At 28.9% G+C, this 19,442-nt stretch overlaps 1 protein-coding gene across 1 annotated transcript; it reads left to right on the top strand.

The window, feature by feature from the left end:
- The first annotated feature begins 391 nt into the window (after positions 1–391).
- On the top strand, positions 392–15,982 carry LOC109609447 (epidermal growth factor receptor kinase substrate 8-like protein 2). The gene is made up of 10 exons (XM_020026108.2): positions 392–547; positions 4,513–4,798; positions 7,001–7,147; positions 11,998–12,683; positions 13,302–13,713; positions 13,773–13,898; positions 13,958–14,063; positions 15,126–15,306; positions 15,360–15,669; positions 15,729–15,982. Exons 2-10 carry the CDS (start codon positions 4,541–4,543, stop codon positions 15,822–15,824), a joined length of 2,322 nt encoding a protein of 773 aa, XP_019881667.1. The 5' UTR covers positions 392–547; positions 4,513–4,540; the 3' UTR covers positions 15,825–15,982.
- The last annotated feature ends 3,460 nt before the right edge of the window (positions 15,983–19,442 follow it).

Raw genomic sequence — 19,442 nt, 5'->3', positions numbered from 1 at the left:
ATTACAACAAAGACCGATAATTATCAAAAAAATGTAAAACACTTCCTGATATTACATTTTAATATAAGTTCTAATTAAATATTCATTATTAGCAAATTATTAGCATACTTCCATTAAGTAAAATACTGAAATATTGTGGCTCGCATTAATTAAATAGAAAACGCAATTAATTTTTAATGAATTTACCATTAAAGCATGCGTTAAAACCAAAAATCCTCAACATTCCTGTTATTTTCGAAGCAAAGTGAATTTATGGTGCAATAAAACTAGTCAGATAAGCCCTATTATGCCACGAAAGTAAACTGCATAGACTTGGCAACGCTCATATTGTACAGGTAGTCCAGGTAAATGTTGGATACTTTGTACGCATGTCCAGATTAAAGACTAGTTACCGAGTTACCTTCTGTCAGGTGCGATCATTTTAATAATCTATTTTGCCGTTGTGTGTACACCAGAATTTCGTGCTTAAAAAAAATACTAGTGATAAAGTGCATTTAGTTATTTGTTATAAACAATAAGTACTATGGATTATTAATTTTCCATATAGGTAAGTTGTGTGTGTGTGTGTGTGTGTGTGAATCATTCCAGCAACTAACTGTTATTATTACTGTATTGGATCGCCACGGTGGCTCTAACATTTTTCTTTTGCTACAAGCAAAATCTATCGACAATCTGCGGACACCCACATGCCTGAGTTTAATTCCTCAGTTTCTTCATCGACGGTTTTTCCACGTCGTACGACGCGAAATGATTTTTAACGTTTGTGGGATGTGGGAATATTGTTTGTGTCCGTTCACACATTGTAAATGCATCCACCCAATACACTTGTCGAATAATTTTAACATACAAAAGTAAATTTATTCAACATATCCTTTATTGTATGGACACATACGAGTTGTTGACATTCCTCGCATTCCGATCGGTATATGGTCAAAGGTGTGGCAAATCAACAATTAATATTAAAATTTTGTTTGTATTTTTTACATAAAATTCCCCACGAGCTTCCCAAAGCGGTGTTTTACTTTTGATATCTAAATATTTTTAATTATTTCGGAACGTCAAAGGGACAATATAAATTAACTAAATGTTGATATACAAATTGATAAGATAATTTTATTATAATAAACATTTAAAATACAAATAAATATTTGTACAAAGATTTCGACACAAAAATCGTATGGACACGTACTTCAGTTTATGCAAAAACCCATCAATTTCAAAAAATATATGACACAACAAGCATTGTCTATAGAAAATCTTTAAGTTAGAAATATTGCAAAACCCCCATGATGATTCAATCTACAGAATGAATCCTCCTATTACTGCGAAAATGATTTCAAAATTTGTTTCCGAGTAAAATTAAATTATCAATACCAATACACATTCTTTTTAATAAACTAACTTGTAAGAGTGAACCTTTTGGTCTTCATTGTATGACGTGTAATCGGTATTCTTCTACTTTCGGATTTCCGGTATTGTTTTCTTTTTCTAATACCTTTTACACACGCAATCTTTCTTTTTTTACCGTCTTCTCGTAATTTCACTATTATTGTTTAATTTGTTAATTTCGTTTAATTAATGGGAGTTATGAGTTTATTCAAAAATTAATTGTGTTATCTTGTTAGTCTTTGAAACAATACGCTTTTATGTTTGTGTGGTTACTTTAGCCAAGACAATGATTGCAATAATGTTAAATAAACGTTAAATAATGAATAAATGAAGACACAATTAATTAATAAAATTAACCGCCTGAAAATTATGAAGAACATTTCAACAGCTGAATATTCTTGCGGTACTTAATCTGAAATAATGAGACTGAATCTGAAAGTTGTGAAGAATATTTCAAAATTTGAACCACTAATTATTGTTTTATTTATTAATTTAATTAATAGGAGTTATTTTTATTCAAAAATTAATTGTCTTATCTTGTTTATATTAGTTTTTATCTGATATTTTTATAAATTTAATCATTGCCGGTCAATTAGATTTTTCCATGCATATTAATCCATTTTTTAAAAATTTTATTTATTTTGTGTGACAAATTTCATAAACAAAAATAGGCATTTACCACCTAAGTGTGAAGAACATATTCAAAAGCTGAATATTTTGCTGTAATTTCTTTGAAGATTAAATTAATAAGAGTGAAGACTCAATTAATTAATAAAAATAAACATTTTTGTTAATTAAAGTAGAATATTCTTGCTGTTCTTAATTTGAAGATTAAAATAACCATTTTACCACCTGAAAGAGAACATTTCAACAGTTGAAAATTTCTACAGTACTTAATTTGGATATAAAAATAATGGCAATGAAAACCCTATTAATTAATAGAAATAACAATTTTTAATCTGAATTTTATGAGGAATATTCAAAAGCTAAATATTTTTTCACTTCTTAATTTGAAGATCAAAACTCAATTAATTAATAAAAATAAACATTTTACCATCTGAAAGTTATTAAGAACCATCTGAAAGTTGAACATTCTCTCAGTACTTAAATTGAACATTAAAATTTTACCACCTGGAAATTGTGGAGAACGTTTAAAAAACTGAACATTCTTCAAGTACTTAATTTGGAAATGAAAATAATGACAATTACACTCAATTAATTAATAAAAATAACTATTTTACCACCTGAAAGTTGTGGAGAATATTTCAAAATTTGACCATTATTCCAGTACTTAATTTGGAGATCAAAATAAAGGCAATAAAGACTCAATTAATTAATAAAATAACCATTTTACCACCTGAAACTTAAGGGGACCATTTCAAAAGCTGAATATTCTTCCAGTACTTAATTTAAAAATCAAAGAGACAATTAATTAATAGAAATGAACATTTTATTACTTGAAAATTGTGAAAAATATTTCAACAGTCAAATATTCTTACAGTTAATATAAAAATGAAAACTCAATTAATTATCAAAACAAGCTGCGGAGAACATTTCAAAAGCTGAATATTTTTGCGGTCATTAAATTGAAAATTAAAAAAACCATTTTACCACCTAAAAGTTGTGGAAAATATTTCATAAGATGAACATTCTTGCAGTACTTAATTTGGAAAACAAAGTTAGACTCAATTAATTAGAAAAAATAACCATTGAAAGTTGTGAAGAACATTTCAAAAATATTCTTACAGTACTTAATTTGAAAAACAAAATAATGACAATAAAGACTTAATTATTTAATAAAATAATTATTTAAGCATTTGGAGAACTTCCAGTACTTAATTTGAAGATCAAATTACTGATAATTAGACTCAATTAATAAATAAAAATAAATATTTTATTACTTGAAAATTGTGAAAAATATTTCAAAAATTGAATATTTTTACAGTACCTAATTTTAAGATTAAAATAACTTTTTATCACCTGAAAGTTATGGAGAACATTTCAAAAACTGAATATTCTTATAATACTTATTTTGAATGTCAAAATAATTATATTGAAGACTCAATTAATAAATAAAATAACCATTTTAACATTCGGAAGTTGTGGAGAACACTTCAAAAGATGAATATTCTTACAGTACTTAATCTGAAAATCAAAATAATGACAATGAAGACTCAGTTAATTAATAAAAATAATTATTTTATGTGCATATTTATTTTTATTTAATAATTTCAGGAAACATCAATTTCTAAGAATTTGAGAGAAATTCAAAGATTCGTAATTACTCATTATTTTATTTCTCATTAATTCTAAAAGTATAAATATTTGTACAGAATTTGAATTTCTATTAAAACATTGTTTAATGCCATTTTAATAGTAGAAATCTTCGACTCTTAGAATAACATTTTTATAGCAATGAACAACGAAACTGCAATAAAAATGATTCGCCATATGTTGTTACAAAATGCAAAACACTCTGCTTTCTCACGTATTTCAAATGAAAAATTTTTTGTACTAATTGATTTATACCGAAAACCATTTCATACAGTTATTAATTTTCAATTACACAAATCGAAGAATTCGAAGAATGTTAATAGTGCAATAATATCCGTTTAATTGCCTTACACGGAGCTTGGGGAAGGGTTATTTTCAAACAAACTTTCCATTTTAATTGGCCACAATTACCAACATGCAGATGTTGAGAATTTGAAGAAATAAATAAAATAATTATTTTTTTCTTAGCCAGTTTATAAGTCTGCTTTTATATGTATTTCGATATAGCAACAATAGTTAAAAAGGCAGGCTACCAGATTCGCACCGTTGGTCTGTAACAATTCTCATATTCTTACATATATTATTCATGTCTACCCTCTTGTGTTTATGTAAAATTGCACAAATTTATTCCGAGTCTGGCTCTCCGTGAACTCATTTTTCCGATTTTTATGTGCGCCTTACAGGAAATTCAATAACAACAAAAATAATTAATTGCCATTCACTTCGAGGAATCCACGCTATCTAATCTGGCACTAGTCAATACAGCAACCAGCTGCTACACCAAAAACTACAATTCATGAATGACAATAACTATTGTTCATCAGTAGTAAACAAACGTAATTGTTACAGCAAACAATAAAAACAAAGAAAACGAAAAATGGCCTACCGAAACGGTTACTCCGAAAACGATCGCGACTTAGACAGGGACAGGGATGATAGGAACAGCGATGGTGGCAAACCCCACATCATCGAGCACTTGGCCACGTTTACCGTAACGGCCGAAACCGGGATACTGTATCCTGCTGATGGGATGAGAAGACTGTTACAATTAGAGAAGACCAATGGTATTTGGTCACAGAAGATGTATCTGTCGCTGGACAACTCCTGGGCGCTCATCATGGACTTCGAAACTGGGGTATGTTTAAGTTTTGGTTTATTCGTAAGTATGAGGCTTTGGGAAAATTCGTTAGAAGCCCCAAAACTTATATGTTCTTCTGAAGGTTCAATTAATTAATAAAAATAATCAATTTACCACTTCAAATTTGTTTTCAAAACATTTCAAAGGTTGATTGTTATTGTGGTAATACATTAGCGAATCACGTAACATTTCAAAAATTGAATATTCTTGTAGTAGATAAGGTAAAGCTTAAAATAATATTATATATTTAATTAATTAATAAAAATAATAATTTTATCTCTTGAAATTTGTTATAAACATTTCAAAGGTTAGTTGTTATCAAGGTACTTAATTTGAGGATAAATTTATTCTTAAAAAATTTAAAAGTTATGGTGAACATTTCAAAACTTGTGGTACTTAATTTGAAGATTAAAATAATAATATTAAATATTCAATTAATTAATGAAAATAACAATTTCACCATTTTTAAAGCTGTGGTGAACATTTTAAAACTTGAATTTTTTGTAGAGCCTAATTTGAAGATTAAAATAATTACAATGATTATTCAATTGATTAATAAAAATGATCATTTCACCATTTAAAAGTTGTGGTGAACATTTTAGTCGAATTTTTTTGTAGAACCTATTTTAAAGATTAAAATAATAAAAATGAAGTATTAATTAATAATATTTAATTCGTAAAAAGAATAATTTCATCATCTAAAGGTTGTGAACATTTCAAAAGTTGAATTTGTTTGTAGTGCTTAATTTGAAGATTAAAATAAATACAATGAAGATACAATTAATTCATAAAAATGATCATTGTATCATTTAAAAGTTGTAGTGAACATTTCAAAAGTTGGATATTCTTGTAGTGCCTAATTTGAAGATAAAAATAATATTGAATATTCAATTAATCAAGGAAAATGATCATTTCACCATTTAAAAGTTGATTTTTGTTGTGGTGAGTGAATATTTGTTTCTTAATTTGAAAATTAAAATAATTGAATATTCAATTAATTATTTAAAATGATCATTTCACCATTTAAAACTTGTGGTAAACATTTCAAAAGTTGAATGTTCTTGTAGTACCTAATTTAAAGATTAAAATAATAACATTGATTATTCATTTAATTAAATTTATTTATTTTATTTAAATTAATAAAAATGATCATTTCACCTTTTATAATTGTGGTGAACATTTCAAGAGTTGGATTTTTTTGTAGTACCTAATTTGAAAATTAAAATAATTTTTGTAAAGATACAATTAATTCATAAAAATGATCATTTCTTCATCTAAAAGTTGTGAACATTTTTCGTATTCAATTAATTAAGAAAAATAATCATTTCACCATTTAAAAGTTGGTTTTTGTTGTGGTGAATATTTCTAAAGTTGAATTTTTTTGTAGTACCTAATTTAAAGATTAAAACAATGACACTGAATATTCAATTGATTAATTAAAATGATCATTTCACCATCTAAAAGTTGTGGTGAACATTTCAAAAATTGAATGTTATAGTAGTACCTAATTTAAAGATTAAAATAATAACATTGTTTATTCAATTAATTAATAAAAATGATCATTTCACCTTTTAAAATTGTGGTGAACCTTTCAAGAGTTGGATTTTTTTGTAGTACCTAATTTGAAAATTAAAATAATTTCTATTAACATACAATTATTTCATAAAAATGATCATTTCTTCATCTAAGAGTTGTGGTGAACATTTTTCATATTCAATTAATTAAGAAAAATGATCATTTCACCACTTAAAATTTATGGTGAACATTTCAAAAGTTAAATTTCCTCGAAGTACCTAATTTGAAGATCGTAAAAATTACAATGAAAACACAATATTCTTCGAGCACCTAATTTGATGATTAAAATAATGAAATATTTAATAAATTGATTACTGCTTTAGTACCTAACTTGACGATTAATTGTTGTGGTGAACATTTCTAAACCGTTCTTGTGCTACCAAGACAAAAAACAGTAATAAACAGTCGAGTAATTAATAAAAAAAAAACCATTGAAAGTTGCGGTGAACATTGGCAACAGCCAAACGACCTTTCTTACCACAATAAAAATACCAAGAACGATGACATGTGGACTACCTAATTCGCTCCGCTTCAAAACTGGAATAAAACTAACCAGTGTGATTTATGCGAGGGCAGCGCAAATAAAGGACTGTAAAAAATTGATTTGGGTGTTAATTGTTTCAGAACGTGATGGAGAGGTTCCCGGCAAATTCGATACAAGAGCCCACGGCGTTTACAAGCCACGACCCCATGGATATGTACAATAATATATTAGTATTTATTGTTGGCAACGCCAACCAGTCCCATCCACCTGAAATGCACATTTTCCAGGTAAGAAACAAACAAATGCATGTTGTTATGGGGGCCCGTTCGAAAGGTTTTATTGGTATGGCTTTTGTTATGGGCTCCTTTATTTTTACAGACGTCTGATTGATATCGGGGATGTTGGTTTGTTCTTTTTGCCAAATTGTTACTATTAAATGCACGTTTCAATAGATAGCGGGAGTTCCAAGAAGAGTTACGTCGAATGTGTAATGTAATCTAGAAACAATTAAAAGATTAACGAGTCTAACAGATAACATATTAATGTGATGGCTTTTACAGCATAATACACACAAAATAAACAAAAGATAAAGCAATAAATTTAAAATAAGACAAAAAATTAACTAAATGGACATTATAAAATGGTTTTAAAAAATGTCGTTATCTTAGAATCTGTGAAGGACATATTATCTTGCAAAATTTAGTCCAAACAATATTGATAAGCATTGATGATATTGCTGATTACACGAAAATTATAACTAGTCATAAATTGTCAATACCTCTATACCTCTATCTAAGTGAGGGATTTAAATATGGCCCATATTTATGCGTATATCAATTAATTATAATAAATAATTTACAGTTTACAACTTGACATAATGTCTTTATAGAGCGGCTTTTATTTTAACAGACGTTTATTTGACCGATATTAGATTACTTGCCAAATTAATACACGATAAAATAAATCCCACAAATATTTTAATCATTATATACAGTGTGGCCCATTTGAAAGTGGGACACCCTCATAAAATTTTTATTTTTTGCCCGATTTTAACATTTTTTTTTTCACTTATGAAGCATGACAATTAATAAAAAGTGTGTCTAAATCGAACAAAAATACAAATTTTATAAGGCTTGTCCAGCTTACAAATAATCGACCACACAGTATACTTAAAATATTTTCTAAGAAGAATTACAACATATAGAATGTAATCTAGAAACAATTATTATTGCGTTCAATAGATAAAATATTATAGGTGATATGATGACATTTACAATTTAATACACATACCATAAACAAGAGATAAACTATCAAATGCAGAAACATAAAATTTTAATTCTAAATGGACTGATATGAACATGTAAAATATAAAATGTTTTGTTTGTTACCTTTGATGAAAGTATCTAAGTACAGTTGTTTATATTAATTATTATTGATTATTAATATATTTTCTAATTAATGAAAATTATAATTTATCAATAATGGTCAGTATTTTCATTTCCAGTCAGGGTTTTAAACAATTCAAAATTATTAAAATATAATTAACAATTTAGAGTTTCTAATTATTTTTGTTGTATCATCTGTATTTCAACTCAAGATACTATTCAAATGTTTAAATTTTTGCAGATATTTTTTTAATTCTTAAAAGAATTATAGTATATCAAATATATACTAAGGACTCAATTATTTATATATTCAATATAATCAATAAAATATAATCCAAGATTAAACAATTCAAAATTATTATTAAACATTTACACTTAAATCGTCAAAATATAATTAACAATTTACAGGTTCTAATTATTTTTATTGTTTTTTTTATTTCAGCTCAAAATATTAATATTCAAATAATTTTGATGATAATTTTTTGATGTGATTAAAATCAAAGATATTATGGCATATCAAATACATACTAAAGTAAATCCTCGAAGGTGCTCATTTATTTATACCATAAAATATAATACAAGAAGAGTTACAACAATCTAGAAATAATTATAAGATAGGTTTTAAACAATTCAAAATTTTTATTATACTTTGACACTTAAATCGTCAAAATATATTTAACAAATTACAGTTTCTAATTATTTTTTACGTATTTGTATTTCAGCTCAAGATATTATTATCCAAATGTTCAAATTTTTGCAGATAATTTTTTGATTTGATTAAAATCAGAGATATTATAGTACATTAAATACATAGTAAAGTAAATCCCCGAAGGGGCACCATAAAATATAATCCAAGAAGAGTTGGAACAACTGGAACGTAATCTAGAAATAATTATTAGATAAGTTTAATGCTGAAACAGATAGAAAATAATGGTACGATGAAATTTACGATTTAATACATATAAAATAAACAAAAGATAAAACAATAAAAGCAAAGGCATAAAATTTTGAAATTAAATGAACTGATTAAGAACTATTAAAATTTACCACACTATTGGGAAAATAAACAAAATACATGCATGCATTTTTAATTAATTATTAGTAATTTTTTAACAGTTTCTATAAATATAGAACATGATTGGTTGATAAGTTATCTTGCAATGTTAATCAGAATCGATGATATTTGTGATCGTCCAAGACTAAAAAATTAGTCGTGAATTAGCAGTGTGAGAAATGGTTGCCTCAATGGATAATGAGTCACTTTATTCGTACGTAAGTGAGGGTTTAAATCCATTTTTATTTTATTCGAATCTTAAAACGGACAACCAACTAGTTTGTCCACGTAGCGTTCTCACTTTTTCCCAGATTTTCCACAAAAGCCGAAGATCTAGAGAGTATACTAGAACTATCGAAAGTGATTTCCTTTACGGCTTTAACAGGTTATAAAACATACGTGATCGAGGACAGGTATTATAAAAACCCGCATAACTGTAGATAATACAGCTCGAGTGAAACTCGCTTACGAGGGTGAAACGTTATATCCACGTTCCCATGTAAAATTCTAAAACTAGGAAGTAATATTATGTGCATGCATAATGGCCATGTGATCGCATCGCTAAAGTTTTAATTAGGTAATAATAATTGAACGTATGATTCAACGTTATAAATAATAAATGCCACGGTGGGACGTAAGATCATGGGGCCCCGGGTTTTAGAAAAAAAATGCGTGTTGAATTACGCTCCAGCCCCGGGCCAATTATCGAATTCCAACACGGTTTTGTAATCGGGCTCGTTCCGACGTTATTGTCCTAATTTGATGTGTGATTCTATGAAAAAATGCATTTGTATATAATAAATACGTCATTCAATTGTCGGGACGGCATCATCACTAATCATCTGTATCGTTTAAATGATCGATCAATCATTGTTTTAAGACATATCACTGCCAAATCTTTAACATCATTGAGATTTGGTATAATAAGCTTAAAATTTTGTAACTAATTAATTAATTGGGGGATTAAAACATCAAATCCTTAAAACTTCTTTGATAGAATTGATTTTTTAGCCTGTAAAGTTCAAAATAACATAATTTTCCTCAAAATAATCACCACTATGATCAACAATTTTTGGCCAACGATTTTCAAGCAAACTGATGCCAGGAGAAAAAAAATGCTGTGCCCTTGGTACTTCAGAAAATATCAACCTCAGTTTTACCTTCCTCTTCAAAATTAAACCATTTTTACGTAAAAAAATTGGGCAAGGACACAATTAATTACACAGTCATGTGGAGAAATATTTGGACCATGTGGTGATTGAGACAGAACTTCCCATTTAACATTTTAAAACTTCTTTTGTTACATGTGAACTTGAGTCGTCATGAAGAAACAACACTTCTTTTCTATAGACTAAAAATACTAAAGAATCTTTGAGAAAGTTTATTATTTTACAAAGAGTAAACAGTTATATTGATCGTTTGACATATTGATAGATGGTCAATAAGCAATCCACCATACAGTCATTAAACTCTTTCTTGGGTTAACACTTTTTAAGTAGTGTTCCACCAGGTTACCAATTTCAACAAATTGTCCAAACTTGGGACAATTGGCGTAATCAAACCATTCTTCGTCGCATAAAATATTTTATATGGAATCCATTTGTCCATTTTTGATGAAATTCATTGAATGGAGCCTCTAAATCTAAATTTCTTCAGTGGTCTTCAGGACGACCTTGACGCTAAGCATCTTCAATGCATTCATTGGTACAATTGCCATGTATAAAGTGAAAAAAATTATAATAAAAAAACTATCAAGACATAATCTATGGATGTACCTCTATATTCCATATGGATAGGTAAACATTCTTCGTGGTATTTAACAATTCGACCAATAAAAGACAAGGCTGGACAATTTTCAAACCCTAATTTTGTTACCTTAATTTATATAGAATCAATTTGTCAAACTTTTTGATAAAATTCTTTGAATGAAGTCTCTAAATCCAGATTTCTTCAGTGGTACAAACTTCAGGACGATCTTGACGTTGAGCATCTTCAATGCTTTCATTGGTACTATTTTGTCATGTATAAAATGAAAAAGAACAATAATAAAAAACTATCAATACATCATCTGTGGAACTACCTCTATACTCCATAATAGATGAACATTCTTCGTTGCATATAACAATTCGGCCAATAAAAGACAAGGATGGACAATTGCCAAATTCTAATTTTGTTACCTTAAATTATATGGAGTCCATTTCTCAAAATTTTTGATGAAATTCACTGAATGAAGCCTCTAAATATCTTCAGTGGTACAGACTTCAAAACGACCTTAACGTTGAGCATCTTCAATGCATTCATTGGTACTATTTTGTCATGTATAAAATGAAAAGAACAATAATAAAAAATTATCAATACATCATCTATGGATCTACCTCTATACTACATAATAGATGAACATTCTTCGTCGCATGTAACAATTCCGCCAATAAAACACAAGGATGGGCAATTGTCAAATTCCAATTCTGTTACCTTACTTTATATGGAATCCATTTCTCAATTTTTTCATGAAATTCTCTGAATGAAGCCTCTAAATTTAAATATCTTCAGTGGTACAGACTTCAGGACGCATCTTCAATGTATTCTCTGGTACTATTTTGCCATGTATAAAATGAAAAGAACAATCAATACATCATCTATGAATCTGCCTTTAAACTCCATAATAGGTGAACTGAAACCAACATTATTTTGGTTGCAGTGTCAGAGTATATCAGCCCAAGACCTAGTAGAAGACTTAAAACAATTGCGCCAGGGCAAGCTGGTAACGCGAAACCGCAAGAGCAGCATCCCGCCGCCGCCCCACAAGCCACCACAGAACGTCATCAACCCCCAAAGAGACCACAACCGAGATTACCACGGATCCGACTCCGAACTGACCGCCAACAACGACGACTCGAGCTCGACCACCAGCGAGAAGTACGAACGCGACGTGACCATCCTGAACCACTGCTTCGACGACATCGAGAAGTTCATAGCGCGACTCCAGCATGCGGCCGCCGCCGCCCGCGAGCTGGAGCGGAGGAGGAAAAACAGGAAGTCGAAGAAACGGGACATCGGCGACGGCATGCTGACCATGAGGACCAAGCCGCCGCCCGAAAAGGAGTTCATCGACATCTTCCAGAAGTTCAAGCTGTCGTTTAATCTGCTGGCGAAGCTGAAGGCCCACATTCACGATCCGAACGCTCCGGAGCTGGTGCACTTCCTGTTCACGCCTCTGGCGTTGATCGTGGAAGCCGCCCACGATCAGTATTTCGATAAGCGTCTACCCCACAACGTGGTTTCGCCTTTGCTTACCAGGGAGGCTGTTAATTTGCTTAACAACTGCGTGACCAGCAAGGAAACTGAACTGTGGCATTCTTTGGGACAATGTTGGCTTATTTCTAGGTATGGATTATTGGCAATTTTATAACCACTGATTCTGATCAACTTACATATTTTGGACAGAATCATATGATAAAATCTAAGATTGTGCTATTATGCTTCGATAAATCATGTTTATTAATAACAGCAGTTTATCATCAACGATTGTAATATCTGTATTTTTAGTTTCTCTTTAAAACCATAACTGCTGCATATTCTTATCCACTTATCAAATAGAATATATAATAAAAAAAATTAAGACGACTTAGGACAACTACTTAATTGTGAGATTGTGTAAAAACTAACCTAAATATTTAAATTTATAAAATATTTCAAAAGTATCTATATTTCTTCATATTTTTCTGAAAGCTGATATTTGGAATGAATTATTTACATTTACTATTTATCTTATCTAAGATATCTATAATTACTTACTTTATTATTATATGATTAGTTTCTTTAGAAGAATATCGTAGAATTTTATCTTTTCATCAACGATAAGGTTTAATCAATTAGTATGTGAAAACTGTACTATTGGCAGTAGAGTTAAATAATGATTGACGAAGATTGGGAATATGAATCGTGCAGGTATTCATCAATTTCAGTCACATGTTGATTAATGACCTACCTATTTGTTTTCAGGGACCAATACAAGGGACACGTACAACCGTATCATCCAGTCTTCACTGATGGCTGGTCCCCCGATATAATTGACGAACAGGAATCCATGGATAAATACACCAGAGATTCCACCGATGGACCTTATGGCGCTTACACCGATTACTCATCCAACCAAGATTACTTATATGATAACCACCACCACCCACCAGATAAGGACATCCCACCAAACATCGGCGACAGCACCAAGAGCGACATTTCCGTCGATTCGATAGAAAATAGAGGAGAGGAAAGAGGCTACGGAATGACCGGCCGGAACCAGGAAGCCTTCTTGGAAGACCTACAACGTCGCGGTGCTCAAATTGTACGTGTTACATATCCTAGGACTGCCAACAATGAAAAGGAACTCACCGTTTCACGTGGCGAATATTTGGAGGTAAGTTAAATAGAAATTTTTAATTGGAAATGATTGTTTAATAAATTGTGGGTTCGTAGATTTTGGACAACAGTCGAAAATGGTGGAAGGCCAGGAACATCAGGGGACAAGTGGCGCACGTGCCTCACACCATCGTAGCCCCACTTGGTGGAAATGTATACCCCAACCCAATTTATGTAACAGAGGTACAATTAACAAACAATTAATTCGATTAACAATAATTACATTTAATTTTCCTCCACAGGACTCTCAGGATCGTTACCCAGGTCACAGTTCTGGAATGCAAGACCACAATATACCAAGTCCAATCCAAAATAAATCCTCAGATTGGATCCAACAAGAACGTATTGGTAAGAAGGGAGAGTTTCGTTACTTTTAAGATAACCAGCTCTCAATTATAATTTCTCGTCTGCTTATGTGCATTATTTTTATGTCGGTCATGTTGGTAACTTCTTCTCACTCAAAGACTTCACATGTAACTTATTATTTTGTTATTTAATTTGTATACGTCAGCCATACTTTTTTTTTAATTTTTTACATGTTTTGCTATAAATTTACGTGGTGTGTTAAATTTGTTTGGTTTAATGTATGCAGTTTTGTTAAATGTGTATTTTTTTCATACTCACAATATGATATTACTAAGAAACCAAATTTTGTTAAGGAATATTTTTTGACTATTATTTGACAAATATTATCGAAGTATAGAGTTAATTATAAAAACGTTATTAAATCAAATTGTCTTTATATATTGAATTGTATATAAAATTTAATTTTTTAACAATTTGACATCTTATATATGAATTACTAACTAAAATTACAATATAAATGTAAACTATATATCAAAAATAAATAATTATATTATATGTGTGCTTTATTGTGTTGCTTTTGTTTTGTCCTCTCTCAATGGTAAGTACAAACGCTTTATAATGCTTCATTGTATGTGTATAATTGTTTATATTTATAAATAAAATTAATAACAAACAGTGAAAAAACATTATTCAATAGTCATATCTTACGTAAAGTTATGTGAAGGACATATGCTAATTAGCAGTAATAATTATATATGAATTCGGCGATGACGAATATATCGAAGCACACTTCTTTACTTACTTCACATAGTGACATCTATTAAAAGGTAGAAGAAGTGTTTAATGTACAAGTTGTATTCAACTAAATTCAATTGACTCATCTATCGAATATGTATCAAATTAGATGGGGTTAAAATGTAAATTTCTACATTTCTCTGTTCGGTTCTTGGCGGCATCTATTAAACAATAGTCCAACTTATACTTACTAGAAAACAGTTAACAAAGAATTTGTGGATATATTTGCCTCATACAATTATAAATTTATCTAATCCTTCAACATAAAAGACATTATTAAAAGCAACCAACTTTTAACTACTTTTGTAGATAATTCATTTTCGCCGCCACCTCCGCCTCCGCCACCGATGAACCTTCCTCTCCCAGTTTCAAAAATTCCACCACCTCCCGCACAATCAACATCATCATCTTCACCCGAGCCTCCCCCACAACGCAGAAGGAACTCCTTCCACGAAAGGAACGTGAGCCCCCCACGACCAATCGATTTGCCGTAAGTTCTGACCTAAAGCAACGCGAACGTTTTAAAAAAATAACAATTTCCAGTCGCAAACACTCCATCCAGTCCATGCACGAACAGCTCGCGTCCGTTTACTCGATAATCAATCAAAGGGAGCAGAAATCCCACATCAAAATCAAACAAACACCGGAGATCTTCATCAACGAGAAATCGACGCCGGACGAGATAAAGAGGTGGTTCGAGCTGAAGGAGTTCGGCGACGGTATTTACCAGAAATTCGAGGGACTGAACGTTAAGCAACTGTTCGAACTGACGCGTACGGATCTGCAGAAGGTGTGTGGAACTGAAGAAGGCAAGCGATTGTTTTCGCAATTGCAGTTGCAGAAGAGTTGTAGTGTAAGTATTAAATTGTGTTACATTTTCGTATATTCTCTATGCCTCCTTTTTTGTTTCAGGAATCAAACACTGGTCTTGAACTAGAGAATATTTTGGAGAGGCGAAGAAAAAAGGTGGAGGCTGAGAAAAATATGAACAAAAATGAGGACCAGTAAACATCAGTCTAACGATTAAATTATTGTAAATTATATTTCTAGACATCTATTCACCAAAAAAAGAAAAATTATCTTATATGTAAAATAAAATTTATTATTTTGTACTTGTAAAGTATTATGTTATATATATTTTTATTATGAATAAATATATAATTTTATTTAAAAATGGCCTTTTCAACAGTGGAACATACTGGAAAACACTATGTTTCCATTTGCCAAGAAAGAGATATCACTTTGTTGGATATTTCAACAGGACAACTATCCCAAACAAGTACTAAGCGACAAAATCTTCAAAATAAAGTCCCCTGTGAAACATTTTACGCTGCTAAACAGCAAATAAATTAAGAATAAATCAAATAAAATGTTGTCAAATACACAAAATGCGTTTTTTGGAAAAAATATATAAAATAAATAGAATGTTGATTATTTTTATGCCTATTAAACATATAAAGAGTAAAATAAATTAAAAACACTGACCCTCTAAAGCAGCAAATATTCAATTAATATTATTGATCAAAATAAAACATATTGAAAATATCTTTAAATCTAAAAAATTCAAAATATTATCAAAGCTGTAACATTTGCTTATTAAAATTTTAATTTATTTAAGACATTTTGAATTTAGGGGATGCACCAGTACATATGGCGCCATCTATATATTAGTAGCTCAACGCGTTGTTGTTAAGATTAACCTTAATTCTTATATAATTACAAAAACCTTGAATTTAATGAAGCGTAGGCGTATGAATTAACTACATCAACTGCGTTGATTATCTTTAAAAGCTAAGAAAACCGATGATAATTTATGTGGTGTTTCTTAATTGTGTGGGCACCAATTCAAATAGGTAAACATGTGTAACTAATCGATTAAAATACTATAATAATAAGTAATATTATAAATATTAATCACATTTCTCAAAACAAGTGAGTGTTTTTATTTAATTTCAAGTGACTGTGTCTCTATAAAAATGAAAATAGCTAAAGTGGGTCACCTTCCCACATTACGTATTGATTAACCGGATAAATCAAAGCCAACAATAGATAAAATCCGCATTTACCAAATTCATTAGCAAGTCCTGAAATAAATAAGTGTCAAAATTGAATCCAACATGTGTAGCAAAGGTTTTGGAAGGTCGATATTAATTCAGTTTCATGCGGCCCACCAGGTTGTTTTTTTCACTCTATTAATATCATTTCCACACATTATCAGTAATTATTGACAGACAATTTAAATCAACTGCTGTCGACAAGTTTGTCTGCTGAAAAAACAAAACGCCTTTGTAATATTGCGGCTACTCTATTCAGTTCGAAACGCCAACTTCGCTTTAATATCTATTTTTCATGTTCCTGAAGAAAATTTCTAATAAATTTATGCTTTTACCGATGTATTAGCAATATGTAATAGCCTATTTGTTCCAGACAAGATTTTTACTGCTTCACGTGAGCCATTTTATTTAGAAAATACCTTTAGTTTAATTATATGTATATGTTTCACCAATTTGGCTGGTACTGTTTTAATCAACGTTCTTCGGTACCCACTTTTTTATGCAAAACTAAATTTCTTTTATGCTCCAACTGACCATAACGTACAAAATATATGTTACCTGTAACGATGAATAAATGAACAGTTAATTATTAAACTGTTTTATGTTCAAAGTGACGCATAGAAAAAGATGTTGATTAATTAAAATATGGCGACCTGCCATGTTTTAACAAGGATGCACAGCTTGAACAAACCAAATTGGTTTTGACCACTTGCAATTATGATTCGTTCGATTCATCATTACATAATAAATTTCCTTGTTTCGCTGCCTGACTTTCCTACCTTGTCCTGTCACTGATTTATAAATTGCTATTATAATAAATCTGAAATGAAAAAAAGGCCAGTTATTACAACGGCAACAATATTACTGCAAGATACGTTTATCCAGATAACTTTAGAACGGGATATCTTGAAACACTTGTTTCTTGCTGCGCTATAAATAAACACAAATTGTTGTTATTTTTAATCGATTCCAGCAATAACTAATGTAATCGTGTAACTGTGCAATCGGTACGATGTAAATTTTGCAATTTAGTGCAAATAAAACAAACACAATGTATGTAGTGTAGATTTATTTCAACCAATAACTAGGCTAAATTAACACAATAAATTAGAATTTTATTTCCGGCTTTAATCTTCAGCCCCGTTATCATATTATTAATGTACGCATTCTTGAAATTGTTAGGCGACAAAATAAATAATTGAACAGTGATAATTAATTTTAAATTTGTATGTATTATGCGGAAATGTCAACAAATTTGTCACAAAATTACTTAAGAAATAAATATAAATTATTATTTCTTGAGCTTAAGAATTTATAAATTGAAGCACTAGAATTAATTAACAATTATTTTTGAAAATACATTCATCATATCTGCATTTATTTATTTTCGAATAAATATAACATAGAAATGATATAAATTATTAGAACTTTAGTATACATATAGTATTATATTTTAAACAAAAAATTGTTTATGGAGTTTTTAGATAAAAATGTGTATCTTGAAAATATATATTTTTTTACAATTCCATTAAATAATTTAACACAAAATAATAATAATCCAATAATATATGATAAAAAATTAAAACAATATTTATCCTGTTTTATTTAAACTAAATGAAAAAAAAAACAAAATTTAGTTTTTTATAGTCTTTAAATATTATTAATTATTAGTAATGCAGAAGAATAAATAAAATATTGTTAAGAATAGAAAATTTTCAAAATTTTTGTGTAAAAATAATAAAAAGGTAAATTTATGACAATTTAATTTAAAAATAATATAAAAACAAAATATAATTTTAAGGTGAATTAACTTAAACCTCTTAAGAATAATAAAAATATAAAACAATTACAATTTTTATTTTTTTTTTTAATTTATTATAATAAATTAATTTTCAAAAGTAATGTAAAAACACCATATATTACAAATATCTATAAAAAATAATTAAAAAAATATGTAAATCTAAATTAAAATAATTATAACTTTAAAAATTCTTTATATCTACTATATTTTATTTTTTAATAGAAAAAATACTGTTAAAAATTTTAAAAATTCTAAATTTTTAGTAAAATTAATAAAAATGTAAATGTATGAAAATTTAATTTAAAAATAATATAAAAGCAAAATATAATTTTAAGATGAATTAAATACCTCTTAAAAATAATGAAAATATGAAAATTAAAAAAAAAGCAGCTTTTAAAATTTATAAAAAACTTATTATAATAATTTAATTTTGAAAAATTGTATAGAAACATCATATATTACAAATCTCTTTAAAAAGGTAATAAAAAAATGTGTAAATCTAAATTAATTATAACCTTTAAAATTCTTTTTACCTACTATATATTTTTTTAATAAATAAAATACTGTAATTAAAAATTATTAATTTTTATGTAAAAATAATAAAAAAGTAAATTTAAAAAAATTAAATTTTGTTGGAAAAATAGTTAAAATCTCTTTAAAAATAATAAAAATATTTGTACAACTAAATTAAAACATTTATAGATTTTAAAATTTTATAATAATTATTTCTGGACATTAATTGTTGTTAATTGTTTCCTGCTATATATTTTT

Source organism: Aethina tumida, chromosome 1 (assembly GCF_024364675.1).
Source record: "Aethina tumida isolate Nest 87 chromosome 1, icAetTumi1.1, whole genome shotgun sequence".
Classification (NCBI taxonomy): domain Eukaryota; kingdom Metazoa; phylum Arthropoda; class Insecta; order Coleoptera; family Nitidulidae; genus Aethina; species Aethina tumida.
This window is presented reverse-complemented; position numbering and strand designations above follow the sequence as displayed.

Coding starts and splice junctions, on each gene's coding strand:
- LOC109609447 (XM_020026108.2), top strand. CDS start 4,541: ATGGCCTACCGAAACGGTTACTCCGAAAACGATCGCGACTTAGACAGG. Junction 13,899..13,957: donor ACCCAATTTATGTAACAGAG/GTACAATTAACA, acceptor TTTCCTCCACAG/GACTCTCAGGATCGTTACCC. Junction 15,307..15,359: donor CCACGACCAATCGATTTGCC/GTAAGTTCTGAC, acceptor AACAATTTCCAG/TCGCAAACACTCCATCCAGT.